Source organism: Pseudoliparis swirei, chromosome 8 (assembly GCF_029220125.1).
Source record: "Pseudoliparis swirei isolate HS2019 ecotype Mariana Trench chromosome 8, NWPU_hadal_v1, whole genome shotgun sequence".
Classification (NCBI taxonomy): Eukaryota; Metazoa; Chordata; class Actinopteri; order Perciformes; family Liparidae; genus Pseudoliparis; species Pseudoliparis swirei.
Window position 1 is genome coordinate 17,665,406 of NC_079395.1, and position 19,892 is coordinate 17,685,297.

A 19,892-nucleotide genomic window follows, 5' to 3' on the forward strand; every position below is an offset into this window, starting at 1 on the left:
TTAAGTTCTGGAATAATGGACCTCCTGACCCCCTCACGCTCCTTTCTTTCTCACGTTGAAGGAGCAAACTGTTTATCTCATCAACCTAAAGAAGCAAACACATGCACACACGGCCTCGCACAAACACACACACACAAACACACACACACACAAACACACACACACACCAGGAACTCAGACACACCTGGGTAACACACTTATTTAAAAAACAAACACAAAATAACTTCCCTGTGTCCGCGGCTGAGAGACCATGAATCAAAACAAAGGATACGAGCCGATGATCATAAAGATTAAACGCAGTGTGCCGACTCGTTTTCTCTCTTTATTCAAAGAATCTCAATCTGTACGCAAACAAAGAAAACACGTCGGCCGTATTGACTCTTTTTAATTTGGGATTTGCAGCGTGACATTTACACCACGCATGACACCAAATAGATTTAACGTGCTCTTCCTATCCCTCCACCCTTCTTTCCCCGTCCTCTTTCTCAACGTGTTCTGTGCACTCAAAAAAACGATTCAAGCCCTTCTTAGAGGTGACACATTTAAATATTGTTTGATACATTTAAATAAATCAATTACAAAACGAAGATATTTATATTGAATGGGTGTAACACAAAATGTAGGAATACTTTCATTTATTAGATTTATTTAGGTTAGATGGTGTGCATATCAACTCAAAATAAATGTGTTTCATTGAGGACTACCCTTTGCGCATGCGCCAGCTGAGAATCAGTTGTTTACATGAGGTGAAGACACTTTCAGGGCTGTACGGTGGTGTAGTGGCTAGCACTGTCGCCTCACAGCCAGAGGTCCGTGGGTTCATTTCCCAGTCGGGGCATTCCTCCTGTGTGCATTTTGCATATTTTGTTAGTTAGTTAGTTTATATTTTGAGTTGGACAAACACAAATTAATTTAATTTAATGAATATCGTTATTTTATTTTAGATGTATTTGATACAAATGAGTTGGACTAACTTAATTACATTTTATTGCACTGATGTGCTAAATTTGAGTTGGAGTTGCATATAATTATTGGATGGAAAACCTGCCAACAATTTAATTGAGTTCATCCAATGAATCATTTCTTTGAGTGTGTGACGTAGCCGAGATCGACCGTCTCGTGAGCTCTAAACTGTGTGTGCACTTTGGGCCTTCAGGATATGAAGTCTCCCCCAATCAGAGGGAGACTCGGCGAGGGAGACCCGGGGAGGGAGACTCGGCGAGGGAGACCCGGGGAGGGAGACCTGATGAGGGAGACCCGGGGAGGGAGACTTGGGGAGGGAGACCTGATGAGGGAGACTCGGGGAGGGAGACCTGATGAGGGAGACCCGGGGAGGGAGACTTGGGGAGGGAGACCTGATGAGGGAGACTCGGGGAGGGAGACCTGATGAGGGAGACCCGGGGAGGGAGACTTGGGGAGGGAGACCTGATGAGGGAGACCTGATGAGGGAGACCCGGGGAGGGAGACTTGGGGAGGGAGACCTGATGAGGGAGACCCGGCGAGGGAGACTCGGGGAGGGAGACCTGATGAGGGAGACTCGGCGAGGGAGACCCGGGGAGGGAGACCTGATGAGGGAGACCCGGGGAGGGAGACTTGGGGAGGGAGACCTGATGAGGGAGACCCGGGGAGGGAGACTTGGGGAGGGAGACCTGATGAGATAGACCTGATGAGGGAGACTCGGCGAGGGAGACCTGATGAGGGAGACTCGGCGAGGGAGACCTGATGAGGGAGACTCGGGGAGGGAGACCTGATGAGGGAGACTCGGGGAGGGAGACTCGGGGAGGGAGACCTGATGAGATAGACCTGATGAGGGAGACTCGGGGAGGGAGACTTCCAGTGTGGCCGACGGCTTATAGTACACGCCGGGAATTCACAGTTTCACCCAGGAAGCAAGAAACCATTTTCACAGAGGAGGTTATTTCACTGAGTTTATTCCAACATGTCACCAGTCCACAGTATTTACAGTGAGGCAGGAGGCGCGTCGTGGGCCAGCAGACGGCTCCTTCCTTTCTGACATCGTCCTTTAGAAACACGCGGCTGTACAAACACACACATATGTACAATGTAAGCAAACACTAGCTGGAATGTAAACTGGAGGACTCCGACTCCGTGGTGGTGGAGGCCCCCGGGCGTCTCCGCGGTAAAATCTTCAAACTGGAGGCTCGGCTCAGGGTGAGCGCTCTGCGGGCCGAGCTCTTGAACCCGGCGCCCAGGAAGGCGTACAGCAGCGGGTTCAGGCAGCAGTGTGCGAAGGCCATGGGCTCGGCCACCGCCAGCCACACGCCCAGCACGGCCTCCAGCCCGCAGCCGCGGGGCAGGACCTCCAGGCGCAGCAGGGTGTCCACGGAGATGCCCGCTCCGTACGGCAGCCAGCACACGAAGAAGCAGAGGACCAGCGCGATGGTGGTCCGGACCGCTCGCCGCTTCTGCCGCTGGCCCCCGAGCGGGCCTCGGGTCAGCCTGGTGACGATGACGCAGTAGCACACCAGGAGAACCAGGCCCGGGATCACCAGACCCACCAGGACCAGCTGGAAGTTGAAGACCGCCACCCAGACGGGAGCGTTGTATTCTGGGTAGAATCGCTGGCACAGAGTGGCCCCGTCGCCTCCTTCCTGAGTCCGGGCGAATATCATGTCGGGCACCGCCAGGAGGCCGGCGGGCAACCAGGCGCCTGCAGGGAGGAAGGCGGACAGAAGTGAGGCCCCGCGGGAATGAAAGAGAAGAAGAAGAGGAGCGTCTCCAAACCAGTCGTTCGACACTCACCCACGTAAACCAGCCTGTGCGCCAGCAGCTGCCTCAGGCCCCCGGTGTTGGTGTCCGTGGCTCGGACCACCGCCAGGTAGCGGTCCAGGCTGATGAACGCCAGGACGAGCACGCTGCCGTACAAGTTGACCGTGTAGATGACGTGCACGCCGACGCAGGCGGCCGCCCCGAAGCGCCAGTCGGACAGCGCCGAGTCCACGGCCCAGAAGGGCAGCGCCAGGACGAAGAGGAGGTCGGCGGCCGAGAGGTGGAGGCGATACCGGTCCGTGAGGCTGCACTTTGACCTGGAGCGGAAACGCGGGGGGGGGGGGGTTAACCACGAGGGCCGTTTCCTTATTGGTTCTCGTCGAGAGGTTTTCGCCGGATCATCAGCTGACCCCCTCCCTCCCCCCTCACCTGCGTTGGCAGCCCAGCACGATGACCACCAAGCCGTTTCCGGTGATGCCCAGGATGAAGATGAAGGCGTAGACCACCGGCAAGAAGACCTTGTGCAGGTTGGTGGTCATCATGTGCTCCACGTCACAGGGCTCCTCCAGGTCCCCCGACAGGTCCCCGGAACCAGAACCCGAGCCCGTGTCATTGATGTCGTAGTCGAAGAAGATATGCTGGAGAGAGGATGAGAGGATGAGAGGCAAGAAGAAAAAAGGTGAAAACACATGTGCCCCCCACGCCGATGGCGAGCTCACCTCGTAGTAAGACATGGCGGCCCGTCTCCCTTCTCAATGGACTGAAGCTCCCGCGGTCGGGGGGGTTTATAGCCGGCTGGAGCTCCTCCTCCCGACGCTCCAACACATCTGTGTTCCTGCTGAAACCTTTTTCCTGTTTTCGAGGTGTCAGGTGCCGATCGCGGTTCTATCACAGGATGCGGCGCTGTGTGTGCGCACTGCTTGAATTGTTTTGGCCCCCAGGACCTTCGTGATAATCAGGACCTATTGGCTGCCGATGGGAATCAGAGAATATGTGTGTGTGTGTGTGTGTGTGTGTGTGTGTGTGTGTGAGAGAGTCTCTCAAACCGCCATGCTTTGTTTAAACTGGGACAAGCAGCAGGAGCCTCGGCTCTCACCAGAGTGGAAACGTCTTGCATGGACCCCGTCTGAGAGGGAGCCACCCAGAGAAGCATTGTGCCCGTGAAGAGAGATGATTAGGAGCTGTGTTCTGGTCACGCTCGTGAGACTTCCTCTGCTCTTTCATCGCCAATGAACCGCGAGTGTGTGTGTGTGTGTGTGTGTGTGTTCAGCACTAACGCGTCTCTGGGGACGGGAGTGGAAACATTTCAGTGTGGACTGTAATAATGTAAACAACATTTTTGAAACCATTACATTTGATTAAAAGTCCATCATTTTACAAAAGGTTTGAACTAAAATACTAAATTATACTAATTCTTTTGTAACTGAAGGTCCATATTTGGGTACAGGTGTGACATGTAAGAGCGCAGGTTAAACCATGTCGGTGATGAACTGATGTTTCAATGTTAACTTAACAAACACAATTCTGCTGAAAAAAAGGATTTGTTAAATCCAATTAATAGTGACCTTTAAAACATGCACCATGCACTTTTTAAATTCATTTCTATTTAGACTAAAATAGTGTATAAACATAGAGCTTAATTTAAAAATAATTATTTAAAATTAATAGAAAAAGGAACTCAATATTTTTAATTTCCTAATTCTGTTTTTAAATGGATAAAATAAAATATACATTTTGATGAAATAGCAAAAACTCAAATTAAATCTCATGTTCTGCTCCAGCTTTTAGTTTCCAGGTTGTTTCAGGTTCAAAGATGTAAACACAGAACCGACATCAACGTTTAAGAAACATGGAAACAGCAAAAGGTTGAAGCAAGAAACTAATTATGGAGGTAATGACGGAAATATATTACATTTTAAATGATGTGGTTCCATTTTGAAACTCAATTATTAATCAATTAATCAATTGATTTTAATACAACTCCATATGTTGGTGAGCAGACACATTTCCTGGCTGACTTTAAAGCCCCTCCCTCTCCCCATACATTAATCCCATAAACAAACAGCAGCCCCCCGGTCCCCCAACAGAAGGCCTTCAACGCCTCGAGTCCCTTATCTCCTGCTCCGTCTCCCCACACTTCCTCCACATTCACTGGTATCAGCAAAATAACATTGGTGTAAAACGACCTCCATCTTCCTGGTAGTTTGGTAAACCTGCTTCTCGGACCGGGAACACGGTGAGTTTGTTTTGTAAAGCAGACGTTGAGCTCTCAGGAGACACACAGGTGTCCATCGTTATGTACTTACGGGCTGCATTCCTTTAGGTGTACCGGTATGTGCACTTGCTCGCTGGGACACCAACATGTCGTTAATTGGCTTATTAATGACACCTGTGTGTTTCTCTTATTACAAGTTCTCTGGAACAAAACGAGAAAGGCACATTTAAAATCCAGAGGGGCGAGATACTGTAACACAGAGCTGATTCTGCCGTTAAGTGGCGCCACCTTGTGGCCTTCTCCAGAACATCAGCCCAACAAACTCACGTCTACAGGTGTGTTTTGCAACCTTTTTTGAGCTCCGGCACATTTTTTGACAATACAAAAATCCCGTGGCACACCAACACCAAAACAATTACAACATGTCTGGTCAGAGTCTGCATTTTTCTTTTTGCATCATTTCATTCCATCTTAAATGTTCAAGTAATTACTGCGCTACCTTCCGCCATTACTAGGCCAGCCACTATATCACGGGCTCAGACACTCAACAAGGGCAAATTATTTGCGACAACTAAATTATTATTATTTCTTTGACCGATTACGTGAAATTGGACATTTTCCCACGGCACACCTGCCGATCTCTCGCGGCCCAGTGGTTGAAAATCACTGCTCTACAGAACATGGCTGCTATCCACAAACTGCCACCAGGAAATATTTAATATTCACTGTCAACAGTGGTGCTCATTGAGATGGAAAGACTCACAGGACCTGTTAGATATACACAGTTGATCTTTATAACTTTGTCAGTTATTATACACAATTATAAATGTGGTATTCCTTACCAAGAGGAACATATGCAACCGTGAACTGTCGGAAATCAAACTGCATTGTGGGACAATGACAAAACATAACATTGTTTGTGTCACTTCTCTGGTGAGAAGCCACCACTCCATCAAACCCTCCAGGCATTAGCATGTTGTTTAATGTAGTTCTATTTAGCGATGGGCTAAGAACAGCATCAATGTTAAAAAACTAATAATCAATTATTCACAATCATCCTGTTGAATGAAACTTTAAATTAATGCAAGTTTGAAATTCAAGCAAGAAAATAAATTACGTGCGTGCAGGTGGAACTTTACCAAATGATGTAAGTAGCTTTGTTTTTAAAGAGGCGGAGTCACAGCGCTAGCGCGTTTCCCTGACGATCATGCTGCTGTTGCCACGCAGCTGGGCGAGCAAGTCTCTCAATCCGCCCGTCTTCTTTGGCGCTTTCTGCTCGGGTGGGACCTCGATTGGCTCGGTGGTTTCCACGGCGACCGTGGAGGGAAACAACTTCAGAGTCAAATGTGTGTCTGCTTGATCACCGCGAGCCTCAAGTCCAGGAGAGCTCGTCGAACTCGCACTGCGGCGGCGACCCCGAGAACCTCCTCTCGTCCTCTTCCTCTTCCTCGTCACGGGCTCTCTGACATGCCGTCTGAGGTTCCTGAGGCAAAGAGAGGAGCACAATAAGGAGATGGGTTCCTACACATGGTGACCAACGCATTTCCAGGACATTTTGTGAAATCTCAGGTGTACACATGAAAAAGTGAGAACATTTAATATTTAAACTAACAATGAGAATTCCAGAGCATACAGTATAAACCGCTTAAATCAGGGGTGTCCAAACTTTTTGCAACGAGGGCCAATTGTGATAAAGTCAAGATGCCCGAGGGCCAATAGTTCATTTAAACATTTTTTTAAACCACAAAAGTTACATGAATATAGACTGTTATAAAACAATGTATTTTAACTGTCACAATTACTTTTATTTTTTAAATGACAATGTAACCACATATAATAGAACCAAGTCTGCCTTTCATTCAGTCAGATAACAATGAAAACGCTGTATATAGAATACCTTACATTTCTATGAGTTACATAACGTTGCTTAATGAACATTTTAAACAGGAGTTATAAATAATGCAAAGTGGTCTGTTATCATTACACTTACAAACTAATTAATTTTGCCCTTATGTTTTACTAGATCTTTTCAGAAACACAATAGTTTGTCACATCTACAGGTTTTTCACTGTTAATGACATATGTTACCGTTCAACACACTTCACATTTAGCTTATTGTGGCTGCAATCAACCTGTTTTGCACTGAATACCTTTTCAAGATAATATCAATAAAGTGCAACCTGTGACCAATTAAACCAAATAAGATCAAGAATTTGGGCATAAAGAGTTTTACTGAGTGTTAGTTACACTGCATATATTTTCAAAATAACAAAAACGCGCAACCTTTGAAAAACAAAACAAGTGCAGATATGTTTGAGTCATCACGTTTTACTCTGTGTGATAAAATGGGCTTTCCACTTCACCTCTTTTTAAAACGGGGTTGCAGGCTTGATACGGCCACTCTCAATAATGCTCAATGTTGAGCTCTTGTTTTGAAGGGCAACAGCTGGAACGCTGAGGTAACACCTGGCAAATCGCCAATAATCTCGTCTGTCGCGCATGCGCAGCGTAACCGGTTAACGCTGTAACGTACACATTTACACGAAAGTAGGCGACAGGCATTTCGCTCTTTATTTATTAATGACTTAGTTTTATGTCCGTGTAGTTTGTAATATGTGAAGTTCTCAAACAAGGTCTTGAAATAAAAGAATCTGCATTTCCCCTCGCGCCCCACCTCGTCTCTGCTCTTGAACCCGGAGCAGAGAGCTACTCCGAGACGACTTGTCTTCACCACCGTGGGAACCCAGAGGTGTCGGCTTGCTGTTCCCGCGACATATTGGACGCTCTCTGCCGGCTGGTTGGAGCGTGCTCACCTGTATGTGCGCACCTGTCTGTGCGCATGGGGGCGGAGCTCCGCCGCGATACCGAGAGCCAGGAGAAGTGTGAACGCCACCACGTTGAGACAGAAATGACATGCCGCTGTGTCGATACAATCAATAATATACGACCGTTTAGTTGAATAAAACAACCTGACATTACTTATGTTGTAATCTGGCGCTATAGAGAACATGTCAGTGGGGCGGACCCCCACCCTGTTCTCATGGTAGGGGAAACACTCGTAATTCCCACCGCTCCTGAAAGCGGCGGCCCTCACTGTCAACTTTTCTCCTTTTTTTTGCCGTCGCCATGGCAAATAGGTTTGGAGAAGGGTTCACGCCACGGATGCAGAGCCAGATACATTAGAAAGGAGGAATTACGTCTTTCAAGTTTGTATGATTTATTTATTCTGACAGATCTGGCGGGCCACAAATAACACATTATATGACCGATGTCATGGGCCGTATGAAATCTGACCGCGGGCCACCATTGGCTCGCGGGCCGGACTTTGGACACCCCTGGCTTAAATGAACATATGAATATAACACATTTCCATGACTTGTCCAAAACGTTTGTGATTTTTTTTTAAAGGACTTTTCCAGGCCTGTAAATGAACATTTTTCAAATCCATGACTTTTCCAGGTTTTCCATGACCGTATGAACTCTGCAACAGTTTTTTTGTACTTATTTTTTCATGGGAACAGACGTGTTGTTTTTCTAGGGTGGCATGTCTGTGCAGCGGTGAACTACCTCTGGAGGAAGGCGTGCGGCCTGAAGCAGGCGGAGGATCCTCCCGCGCGCTGTGCACCGGTCTTGGCCGCCAGTCTTTTCTGAACCAGCTGCAGACGGATCAAAAGCTTCCTGACGAAATATAGAGGCGGCGTTAGAACAAGCTGAAAGCATGAAAGCATAAATCAACCACGCACGCTCACAGACAAGCGGCCGTACCCTCTCGCGTTGGGCCGCCTCCTCGGTCTCCAGCTCTTGATGAGGACCCACTGGTCACATGTCAGGGACTTTGGATCTGTGGGAACAAAAGGAGAGCGAGAGGTGGAACGTGTTGGCAGGAGGCCGAACCGCCAAATGAGCCGTGTGTTGCGCAACGAGCGCACCATTACACACAGGGGAGGACATTTACATGTTTTTTAGGGGGCAGTTTTTCCCCCACTGACTGAAATCCAGGAGCATTTAAAAAGAAACTAGGGGCACTTTTTGAAACTTGTGAAATAAAATGTAATCTTTGTTCAAAAATAATAAATTTACTTATATGAGCAATTAATACAATTATTAGGCAGTAGTTCACAGATTCAAATTGTTTTCTTAGATTTTTGTTAACAAAAAACATAAATCGGACAATTATATTCAATTTTATTCCTATTTCTTTGTGGTTATCTATTATTACATTTTTTAAACCACTATTAACAATTATAATTCATTTTTGTTTTTTTATAATTTCAAAATTATATTTGTTGATTTCTTAGGCAATACAAATAGGACAGACAAAATAAAGAACAAAAGAAAATTATTATTGGAGGAAATTATTGGGGCATATTTTGCCCCTGTCCTCGTGATATCAGGGGCAACAATTTATTTTTGCCCTTTGCCCTCGTGCATTTCCGACGCTGATTACACATGTACACGGATGAAAAACAGATGTTTTCCTTTGCTTAAAATGTGTAATTGACAAAGAGTATAAACAGTTATTGTGTATTCATTATTCACACTGACAGCACACGCAGGTGGTTCTTATTAGAATCAGCGTAATTGGCCGAGTACGTGTAAACATACGAGGACTTTACTTTGACTTCTACATGAGAGCTGGATGTTTGGATAGCCAGGAGGGAGGACATGGGATGTACCTTGTGTGTTGCATGGGCTCTTATTTACAATACATGCATCTTGTTGTTGTTTACTCGTGTCTGGCGTGGCAATAACTCACATCACATGTTCCCCTCTCACGTTGCTGTGTGAAGGAATGAGTGAGCACTCACCGTTGTCCGAGGGCTTATTCATCCTCGGTGCCTTCGTCTTTCTCGTCTTCTGGTAGAGGGCCCGACAGGCGGAGCACAAGCCCCGCGAAGGCCTCCGCTTCTCGGTGGAGACACCGTGACGGAGGACGGACGGCCCGGAGGCGATGCTGGAGAATGAGCCGCGGTCGTCATCCGATTCATCGACGCCGCCATCCGTCACCTCGAAAAACGTATCTTCCTCCTCCTCATCATCGGCGACAGGCGTGCTGTTGATGAGGTCGATGATGTCGCGGTCGTCCTCGCCGGTCTCCCTCGGTCCCGTCCGTCGTCTCTTATCCCGACTCCTGCGCTGGATCACGTCTTCGCTCGGACTCGGGCTTCTCCGGGGACTCCTCTTGGCGGCCTTCGGTGGTCGGGAGGAGCGTCCGGGATACATCGCTCGTTTCCACTTCACACTGTACTCAAAGCACCTGCGACGGAGAGAGCAACAGTGGGCGATCGAGCACCAGTCCAGTGTAATAAACCGGGGTGTCATCGCCGAGCTGCACGGCGTTAGCTTCAGAACGCTCTCCTGTGGTCGTTACCTGTAATATTCAACTCTTATAAACGATGACTGAATGAATGACTCCGAGCTGTCCGCATCATCTTCGCAGTCAGCCTCCGCGGCGTAGCTATGGAGACAAAACACCTGACAGTGCAAGGTAAATAAAATACAGAACACAAATACGGAGTTGTTCCTGTTCCCGGCTTGATCGCAGTTGTCATATCGCTTTTCATTTATAAAGGTAGAATATCACAAATGTGCCTGAGGGGGCTTTGAGTCTGTGAACTTGACCAGGAGCACAAAGGATCCGCCCACCTCTCTGATCACGTGATCCAGTGTATCTACAGCACTAGCAGCGGACTACATACAAATAACATTGCATTGCGCCTCGAGAGCAGGTAAGTGTGCCCCATGGACTCCGATTAAAATAGGTGTTCAAACAGCGCCTGTCCAGAAGCTGAAGGCGAGACCTCGGGAGGAGGTAACTAGGGTTGGGTACCGAAACCCGGTTCCAATACAACCGGTATTACCCGGACCGAAACGCAACGCACATTTCGGTGCTTCTTTCCGGTGCCTGAGCCGATTGAAATTGAAAAAAACTATTGTTGTGAACTTCTCAGGTGACTCCGCCCTGTCAGCAGGTTACGATAGCCTATCATTTAACTTTTTGAGCGGAGGCTGCGCCGTGTGTGACGGCGTGAACCCGTGTGGGGCACACCAGCGTCAAGCTGGACGCGACGGGGAGACCGTCACCGGTCCCCTGAACACGTGGAGACCGATGATGACGAGCAGCCGGAACTCAGATTAGTACCGAAACGTTGATTGCAAGTCTTGCATTCATAAAAGTAGGCCAAGAAATAATAAATTAGCCATTATAACCATGTTTAAGCTAGCTCGTAGCTAGCGCTAGCTACGAGCTACGAGCGTGACAGTCTGCTAGCAGATGTGTTGATGTACAGCAGTCCCGGCTGTATACCCGGTGTTACCGGGAATATAATGACGGAGGAATAAAGACCGTGGGGCGTCACTTTGTTTCAGTGTAATGGTGCGTTCACACCGGACGCGTCGAAAAAATTCTCTACGCGTCTGACGCAGCAGCAGCGTCGAAAAGGGTGAAAACACCAGACGCGTCGGCGTCGGACGCGTCGGGGTAAAAAATGGATCGGATCGAGACAGGACCGGAGAGGACTTCCTTCTTTTAGTGGACTGACCTGCTCCCACTGCTTCTGCTTCTCTCTCTCTCTTCTCTCTTTGATACGTGTCTCTGAGACTTTTCCACCTACAGCAGACCTCCTCTGCTGCCATGATATGCCAGTGTTGGTTCACGGTTGGTTACAAATAACAACAACAAATAAATTAAAAAAAGCACATACAAACATTCAAAACTTACCATCTTCCTACGCTTTCGACCTTTAGCCCTTATTTATCTTTTAGCGTAATATTAAGTAAGCATAAGAGTTGTATCGTAAAAGTTCGTGCACCGGCGACGATTAATAACCATTCCTTTTTTTTACAGGACATTGACGAGCGGGAGCTACTGCGCTGACCTGCTGACGCTACCAGCTCATCAACTTTTGCTGCCATTCTTGGATCCTAAACTCGCGCGTTTCAACTGGCGTTCTCTCTCTGTTCGCGCTGTTCGCTTCGCCCGTGCTCTCGCAAACATTCGTGCTGCTTCAAACGCGTCTGACGCGCTGGCGTGCACGCAGGACGCGCTGCTAACGCAGCTACGCAGCGCTTAACATACTTACTCATAAACTTAACGCGTCTCGTAATTCGATCATGTATAACCATAACTCTCGCTGTCAGAAGCAAAACTTTATTGTCACGTGTCATCTTCAGTCCCTCTGATTGGTTGTTCTCTTTGCCCATCAAAACAGTGACAGGATTAACCCTATAAAGGCTGCACATGACAATACATATCACATATAATGGAGAACATATATTGTGGATGTTAACAGTGATATCCGTTGTGTGTCAGTGCTCCATGATAACGGCTTCTACAGGGAATATGGCCGAAGAGGTTTTTAATGTCCTCATTGTGCGTTTAAAAAAAAAGAAGGATCGGTTCAGGCACCATTTAGGCACCGGTATCGTTTTAAAAGTACCGGTTTAGCACCGGTATCGGAAAAAACCCAAACGATACCCATCCCTAGAGGTAACATGAGTGACGTAGAGCCGCGTCAGACACGTCCACGCTGCATTAAGTATCTATTTGAGCATCCTAGCTAGCTACGCTAATCAGACTAAGACCCTAAAAGACGTAAACCACGCAGAAAGCTACTAGGGATGACGTCAACACTGAGACTAACTTATGACGTCAGCACTGAGACTAACTTATGACACTTACTGTTTCTCAGACGTTTCACAGTTTACGTGATTTGACATGTTTTCAGTGAACAGCGAGGCGCTTACTTGTTAACATAACGGGCTCGTGACACTTTATTGAGCTCGCGGACTTTGAGCTCGCGGACGTTCGATTGGTTGTGTTCCAGGACCACTTGAAGATGCGCGCGCGGGGAAAAAAAAAGGAGCGGAACTTGTTCTTCTTCTCTTGTGTTTATTGACGGTTGGCGTACCAACTCAAAGGGCCGCTACCGCCCTCTACTGGCGAGAGGGAGGAGCAGCAGACGGGGGAAATAAAATTACAAAATATATACATTCTCTATTATTCCTGATAGCCTAATTAAATCATTTGAAATATAAAATTAAATATTATCTATATAAAATCGGCATTTATATATGCGTATATATATGTATGTATATATATATATATATTGTAACAAATGCCACTGCTGAGTAGCACATTGACAACATTACTGACACAATAACATTACATTACATTACATGTCATTTAGCAGACGCTTTTATCCAAAGCGACTTACAATAAGTGCATTTCAACCTAGAGTACAAACTAAGAACAACAAGAATACAGGAAGTAACATTTCCTCAACATAGTCGAACTACAAAAGTACCATAAGTAAGTGCTATCTAAGTGCCACTGAAGTGCTAATCTGTGTTTTAATCCAGATATAGTCGGAAAAGGTGTGTTTTCAGTCTCCGACGGAAGATGTAGAGACTTTCTGCTGTCCTGATGTCAGTGGGGAGCTCGTTCCACCACTGAGGAGCCAGGACAGCAAACAGTCTGGATTTCGAGTGATTAGCTCGAGGTGCAGGAGTCACAAGTCGATTGGCTGTTGCCGAGCGGAGCGAACGCGCCGGGGTGTACGGTGTGACCATATCCCGGATGTAGACGGGCCCGATCCGTCTAGAGCACGGTACGCCAGGACCAGTGTTTTGAAGCGGATGCGAGCAGCCACCGGTAACCAGTGGAGAGAGCGGAGGAGCGGAGTGGTGTGGGTGAATTTCGGGAGGCTGAAGACCAGTCGAGCTGCTGCATTCTGGATGAGCTGCAGGGGTCGGATGGCCTTAGCAGGTAGACCAGCCAGGAGGGAGTTGCAGTAGTCGAGGCGTGAAATGACCAGAGCCTGGACCAGAACCTGCGCCGCCTTCTGAGTAACCTTCTACAAGATTGAACAACATCATAAAATTATGCCGGACAGAGTTGTTGTGCAAGTTGTGCAAGTTTCAACAGACCAGAAAACAGTTGCTGGATGCTAATTCACAGCGTCCAACTGTAATGTTTCGCCAAACTGGATCAGAATTCTTGGGCAAAGGACTTGATTGTCAAAGGTGTGGTATACTTCCTGGCTTCTACTGACAGAAGTTTTTGGAACTGCATCTTTTTCTTGTGGAAACTTCGATCCTTCGATGTGTGCAGCAAAATGTTGGAGATGTTCTACCCGTCTGTTGGACCAGTGCTCTGAGATGTTCTACCCGTCTGTTGGACCGGTGCTCTGAGATGTTCTACCCGTCTGTTGGACCGGTGCTCTGAGATGTTCTACCCGTCTGTTGGACCGGTGCTCTGAGATGTTCTACCCGTCTGTTGGACCGGTGCTCTGAGATGTTCTACCCGTCTGTTGGACCAGTGCTCTGAGATGTTCTACCCGTCTGTTGGACCGGTGCTCTGAGATGTTCTACCCGTCTGTTGGACCAGTGCTCTGGACTTCTCCATACTCGGCTGAGGGAGCAGCATTGGAGCTGGAGACACCAACAGACTAAATAAACTGGAGAGGGAGATCGGCTCCATCATTGGCTGCAAAGAGGACTATCCAGAACAGGTGGAGAGGAGGACATGAAGTATTTATTATCCATATTGGAGAACCCGGACCAGCCTCTCCATCACCTACTGCAGGGACAGCGGAGCACGTTCTCCAACAGACTGCTACAGCTCCGCCTCACAAGGACAGAGACAGGAGAACGTTCCTGATACAGGAGAACCTGATACAGGAGAACATTCCTGATATAGGAGAACATTCCTGATACAGGAGAACATTTCTGATACAGGAGAACATTCCTGATACAGGAGAACCTGATATAGGAGAACATTCCTGATACAGGAGAACATTCCTGATATAGGAGAACATTCTGGATACAGGAGAACATTCCTGATACAGGAGAACCTGATACAGGAGAACATTCTGGATACAGGAGAACCTGATACAGGAGAACATTCCTGACCACTGCTATTAGACTTTCTAATAAATCACCTCTGGCCAAATCCTCCTCAAATTGAACATCAATAAACCTTTACTTTATACTTTAGATACACTGTATACACTTTAATTAAATTTTTAATTTTTAATTGCCTATGTTATTTAATATGTCCTGCTATTTCATTCTATTGTATATTTGTAAAAAAATAAATAGCTGGTGCCCCCCCTGGGGACGAATACAGTCAAACCTAATCTCATCTCAAATGGAGACCGATGGGATTGGTGCAGCACACACACACTTCTGTTCACAGAGGTCCAAACTTCAGCAACACGTTGGTTATAAAGAACATTGTTATTGTCCAACCTGTTGATCATGTTCATGTTCACCTGGAGCCACATACACACAGCTACGTGTGACGGCCTGAATACAAAACCACTGAACTCTTCCCCAGTCCCCCAGGCGCAGGGGGGCTGGGTGCTTTTTTTCATGTATATAGGTCGCAATAAATTCCATTACACAGTAACTAAAACACTGACTACGCCACACACACACACACACACACCACTCTGCTAATTCACAGAGGAATTTTGAGCAGCCCAGATAAGGGATCCTGAAGGGCGGGGGAGGTTTTACGCAAGCATTCAAAGCACCGAGAAAAGAGGCGTTTTCTGGCATTGCCTCCCGTTCACCTCTGCGGTTGGTTTCGGTGATCTGCTGCGGACCCAGGAGCCGAGAGGACGATGTGGAACGCAGCAGCGTCCGTGCTCCTGCTGCTCAGCGTCATGGCCGTGCAGGGGAACGGTGCCGGAGATAAGACGAGGGGGTCTGTGGCCGAAACCCCCGGGCCGGAGAAGAAGGCGAAGGCCGGAGCCGCCGCTACGGCCCCCGCGACTTCTGCAGGTTTCCTGGGCAACCTGCTGGTGGTTCCCATGGATGGGAGCCACTGGGTGGGCGTGAAGGCCATCGCCCAAGAAATGGGTCGGCGTGGACACAAGGTCATCGTGGTCATCCCAGAGATCAGCATGCGGATGGGTCCGGGGAAGCACTACGACACCGTGACCTACCCCGTTCCGTATGAGCAGGCTTACATTGAGTCCGTCATGGCCAAAAACAAGGACGTGATCAAAAGATCCTCCCTGTCTTTCACGGAGAAGATGAGGACAAAATTCTCACAAGTGAAGAGTATTGCAGATTTCATCCACATCACGGCCGAGAGCCTGCTGTTCAACGATAGTCTGATCTCACATCTGGCGGAGCAGGTGAGTGACGGCGCAGAGGTTGAACATGACATCAGGATATAATCTCATAAAACAATTAAATACAAACGCCTCACTGAAGGCTACTTGTGAGGATTTTATTTGGACTGTGTCTACTTTCTCTTCACTTTTTGGGTCTTTTGCTGGATATAACATGTTGGTGGCTCTATGTACAACATCTCTAACTATTGAAGTTGGGATAGCAGTAGGAGTCTTATTCTCATTATTTACTCGTAAAAAAACATTAAAACATAAAGCATAAAGAAAATATTTGTGTCAAATGTGCAGGAAAAAAATCCCCTGTTACTGAGATATGACAATACATGTCATGATTAGACCGGTAACACTGACCTTAGGAACTCATGTCATTTACTTCTCTAGCTGGTTGAGCTGAACTAATTTATAAAGTTACCTTGTGAAGTCCAGTGGTTTCCAATCTAGGGGTCAGGACCTTTGGCCACAAGATAAATCTGAGTGGTCATGTGGGGGAGGAAATATAATACTATGGACAGTTAATTAAATGAAACCAATGACGTTTAGGGAGAAAAGGACACAAACTGACACTGAAACATGAAAAGGAAACTTTTTTAAGGCGTCCCAGCCAAGACGAATATAATCTACTGGTTCAGTACATTGTACATATACTATACTGTACCATCTTAATCTGCAGTCCTTTACTTTAAATACTTAAAGAAATGATTTCCACCACTGAGAGAAGGATGATAATCGAGCTGTGTCATATGAGAGTCAATTGAGTGGAAGGAAGTGTTCTTCATTAGTGCACGCTGGTGAAGATTCACTCCTTCCTCCTGTGTTTCCTCTGTCCAGAACTTTGACGCCGTCCTTACGGACCCCATGGTTCCCACGGGCTCATTAATAGCTCGGAAGCTAGGTGAGTGAGTTCTGCCCCACTCGGATTCCTTCTGCCCTTACGCGTCGGCACATCTTCTCACCAGTCATGTGTATGACGTCGTTTTTCAGGTATCCCCACTATAAATCTGCTTCGAGGAATTCCCTGTTCCTTGGATATGAAGTCTGCAGGCTGCCCCTCCCCGCCGTCATACGTGCCCCGCTTCTTCACCAGATACTCAGATAAGATGAGCTTCAAGGAGAGGACGGTCAACACCGTGGTAAGCGACTACGGCCGGCAGCGCATGGACAGGTGCATCATGGAGGGTGACCATGTTCGAAAATGAATTATTTGCATTCCTCATTTATTTCTCTAATAATTCCACAGGCATATGTCGATTTTTTCAAATATTTTGCACTGGAAGAAACATGCCACGATCACCCCCCCCCCCCCCCCCCCATCACATTCAGTACGGCACTAAAGACATCAAACACACGACTGTCTCCCTGTACTTTACCGGACATTCAGAGCTCAAGATGACACAGTTCAACCTGGACTGCAGGACTACAACACGTCTCTGTACATTTGTGCCTCTGACCTTCAGGTGGCTTTTCTGGAGCCGCTGCTATGCCGACTGTTCTACTGGTACTTTGATGAAATAGCCTATCGGTTCCTGGGAGAGGAAATCGGCATCGCTGAAGTGCTATCAGACTCTGCTATCTGGCTGCTGAGGTAACACGTGCAAAGGTTGTCTATTGATGGGAAGAATACACACTGACCTAGATTCTCCTTTGTACTTACGCCAGCATACACTCATAAAAAGGGGAGGGGGGGGGGTTATGATGCAACGCTACTGTGACTGCTGTTTCATGCCACTAAACCGCACTGAAGTGAAAACACATCTTACCTTGGGTCTCACATACAGATCAATATGGGATACTGTGTTTGAACAGGATGGACTTCACCCTGGAGTTCCCGCGCCCAATTATGCCAAATATGGTACTAGTTGGTGGAATCAATTGCAACGTGAGACATCCTCTGCCCGAGGTGAGGCCCGTGTGTTTGTCATTGCAAAGAAGATTTTTGATTTTGTTCCACATTTGAATTTTATTGAGTTCTTTTAACGCCGTGAAACACAGAGAGAAATAGAGAACAAGAGAGCAATGCCAGACCCAAGTGTGTCTGTTTATGTGTGTGTGTGTGTGTGTGTGTGTGTGTGTGCGTGTGTGTGTTTGCAGGATTTGGAGTCCTGGGTGTCAGGAGAGCATGGCTTTGTAGTGTTCACTCTGGGCACCATGGTGTCAGAGCTGCCAGAAGAGACAACTGCCGTCTTCCTGGATGCCTTCAGGCAGATTCCACAGAAGGTACAGGAATATATATATATATATATATAGATACTACCGTTCAAATGTTTGGGGTCACCCAGACAATTTTGTGTTTGCCATGAAAACTCACACTTTTATTTATCAAATTAATAGAAAATATAGTCAAGACATTGACAAGGTTATAAATAATGATTTTTATTTGAAATATAAATGTAGTTCTTCAAACTTGTCGCTCAAAGTAAGGCCCGTTTTATAGCTTCTCTCACCAGCATAACTGTTTTCAGCTGTGCTAACAAAAAGGGTTTAAAGGGTTTTTTACCCCTCTGTTAGTCTTCTAAGGCGATAACACAATGTACCATTAGAACACTGGAGATGTGTATTTCTGATTAATATAATGTTATCTTCATTGAAAAAAACTGTGTTTTACTTTGAAAAATAAGGACATTCTAAGTGACCCCAAACTTTTCAACGGTAGTGTAAAAATAAATATATATCTATGAACATTCATGTGAATCCATTTGGAATTATGCATCAGTGCAATAATCAAAAAGCAATAACTGTCTATCGATAGGTAATATGGAGGTACACTGGGAAGGTTCCCGACGGTCTCCCAGAGAACGTGAAGTTGATGAAATGGGTTCCTCAGAACGACCTGCTAGGTCTGTAAACACGCCGCTACACATCCGGACATGCGGAAGCACTTCTACTCGATGAAGCGACACCATAGCATCTGACATCTGTGTGTGTGTTTCAGCACATTCGGGAGCCCGGGCCTTCATCACTCACGCTGGCTCGCACGGGCTCTTTGAGGGACTGTGTCATGCTGTTCCCATGGTGATGGTGCCACTTGGTGGGGACCAGCCCGACAACGCCGAGAGGCTGGTGAGCAGAGAAATCGGAGTGGTGCTGGATATTTATTCGATCACCACGGAAAGCCTTCTTTGGGGACTGAACGAGGTCATTAACGACACCAGGTGAGGTGGTCAGAAGGTCACTGACCTCAATAAAAACTAGTTCCTTAAATTGTATCAATAAATACATACAATAAGTAAAGCCACAATCTAAGAGACAAAAGATAAATGACTGAAAAGGTATAGGCAGAAGCATACATGCTATATATTCATATCCATTAAATCAGAAACAAGTAAGATTAAATAAATCTTTGTGCCGATGACCGTCGAAGTGTAAAAAATTCGGTATCTGCTTTGCGAACATCTTCACATCAAATATGTTCTTACACTCTTGCCTTCACTCTGTTTTTATCCAGGTATAAAGAGAACATACAGAAGCTGTCGGCCCTCCATAGAGACCGGCCGGTTGACCCTCTCGACCTTTCGGTGTACTGGACAGAATATGTGATGCGGCACAAAGGAGCAAAACATCTCCGACCGGCTGTCCATGACCTCAACTGGCTCCAGTACTTCTCTCTGGATGTGATGGCGCTGCTGGCTACTGTCGTGCTGGTTGTTGTAATACTGTCAGTACAATGCTTGAAACTATTCATCAGGAAACTGGGCAGGAAGAGGAAGCGGGACTGAACCTTCGTCTCAGCAATAACACTGCTTGTCAAGGGAGATTAAAACCCCGTCACGGTGGCTGAAATACGAACACAAAGTTGGTTGTTGTTT

At 46.9% G+C, this 19,892-nt stretch overlaps 3 protein-coding genes across 6 annotated transcripts; 1 reads left to right on the forward strand and 2 right to left on the reverse strand.

Annotated features, from left to right (window-relative positions):
- Positions 1-1,914: 1,914 nt before the first annotated feature.
- On the reverse strand, positions 1,915-3,709 carry LOC130198029 (C-X-C chemokine receptor type 4-like). The gene is made up of 4 exons (XM_056421066.1): positions 3,450-3,709; positions 3,160-3,368; positions 2,764-3,047; positions 1,915-2,671 (listed from the first exon to the last, which is right to left on the reverse strand). Exons 1-4 carry the CDS (start codon positions 3,462-3,464, stop codon positions 2,076-2,078), a joined length of 1,104 nt encoding a protein of 367 aa, XP_056277041.1. The 5' UTR covers positions 3,465-3,709; the 3' UTR covers positions 1,915-2,075.
- Positions 3,710-5,716: 2,007 nt separating this feature from the next.
- si:ch211-227n13.3 (uncharacterized) lies at positions 5,717-13,511 on the reverse strand. 3 transcript variants are annotated; one of them, XM_056420647.1, is made up of 6 exons: positions 12,627-13,511; positions 10,317-10,403; positions 9,754-10,202; positions 8,711-8,786; positions 8,513-8,623; positions 5,717-6,428 (listed from the first exon to the last, which is right to left on the reverse strand). In XM_056420647.1, exons 1-6 carry the CDS (start codon positions 12,662-12,664, stop codon positions 6,131-6,133), a joined length of 1,059 nt encoding a protein of 352 aa, XP_056276622.1. In that variant the 5' UTR covers positions 12,665-13,511; the 3' UTR covers positions 5,717-6,130. The 3 variants fall into 3 exon arrangements, with proteins under 3 accessions (XP_056276622.1, XP_056276624.1, XP_056276623.1); XM_056420649.1 differs by having other exon boundaries at positions 12,692-13,509; XM_056420648.1 differs by having other exon boundaries at positions 10,317-10,420; positions 12,692-13,509.
- A 1,593-nt stretch (positions 13,512-15,104) lies between these two features.
- Positions 15,105-19,818, forward strand: LOC130197769 (UDP-glucuronosyltransferase 1A3-like). 2 transcript variants are annotated; one of them, XM_056420645.1, is made up of 9 exons: positions 15,105-16,092; positions 16,918-16,981; positions 17,071-17,219; positions 17,544-17,671; positions 17,893-17,986; positions 18,178-18,303; positions 18,836-18,923; positions 19,019-19,238; positions 19,532-19,818. In XM_056420645.1, the coding sequence occupies exons 1-9, from the start codon at positions 15,574-15,576 to the stop codon at positions 19,800-19,802; spliced, it is 1,659 nt and encodes a 552-aa protein (XP_056276620.1). In that variant the 5' UTR covers positions 15,105-15,573; the 3' UTR covers positions 19,803-19,818. The 2 variants fall into 2 exon arrangements, with proteins under 2 accessions (XP_056276620.1, XP_056276621.1); XM_056420646.1 differs by lacking the exons at positions 15,105-16,092; positions 16,918-16,981; positions 17,071-17,219 and having other exon boundaries at positions 17,582-17,671; positions 17,865-17,986.
- Positions 19,819-19,892: the final 74 nt, after the last annotated feature.

Coding starts and splice junctions, on each gene's coding strand:
- LOC130197769 (XM_056420645.1), top strand. CDS start 15,574: ATGTGGAACGCAGCAGCGTCCGTGCTCCTGCTGCTCAGCGTCATGGCC. Junction 16,093..16,917: donor TCTCACATCTGGCGGAGCAG/GTGAGTGACGGC, acceptor TCCTCTGTCCAG/AACTTTGACGCCGTCCTTAC. Junction 19,239..19,531: donor GAGGTCATTAACGACACCAG/GTGAGGTGGTCA, acceptor GTTTTTATCCAG/GTATAAAGAGAACATACAGA.
- LOC130198029 (XM_056421066.1), bottom strand. Junction 3,048..3,159: donor GTGCTGGGCTGCCAACGCAG/GTGAGGGGGGAG, acceptor TTTCCGCTCCAG/GTCAAAGTGCAGCCTCACGG. Junction 2,672..2,763: donor GCACAGGCTGGTTTACGTGG/GTGAGTGTCGAA, acceptor TCCTCCCTGCAG/GCGCCTGGTTGCCCGCCGGC.
- si:ch211-227n13.3 (XM_056420647.1), bottom strand. CDS start 12,664: ATGTCAAATCACGTAAACTGTGAAACGTCTGAGAAACA. Junction 10,404..12,626: donor TGTGAAACGTCTGAGAAACA/GTAAGTGTCATA, acceptor TTGTCTCCATAG/CTACGCCGCGGAGGCTGACT. Junction 6,429..8,512: donor CCGCACGCCTTCCTCCAGAG/GTAGTTCACCGC, acceptor TCTTTGCCTCAG/GAACCTCAGACGGCATGTCA.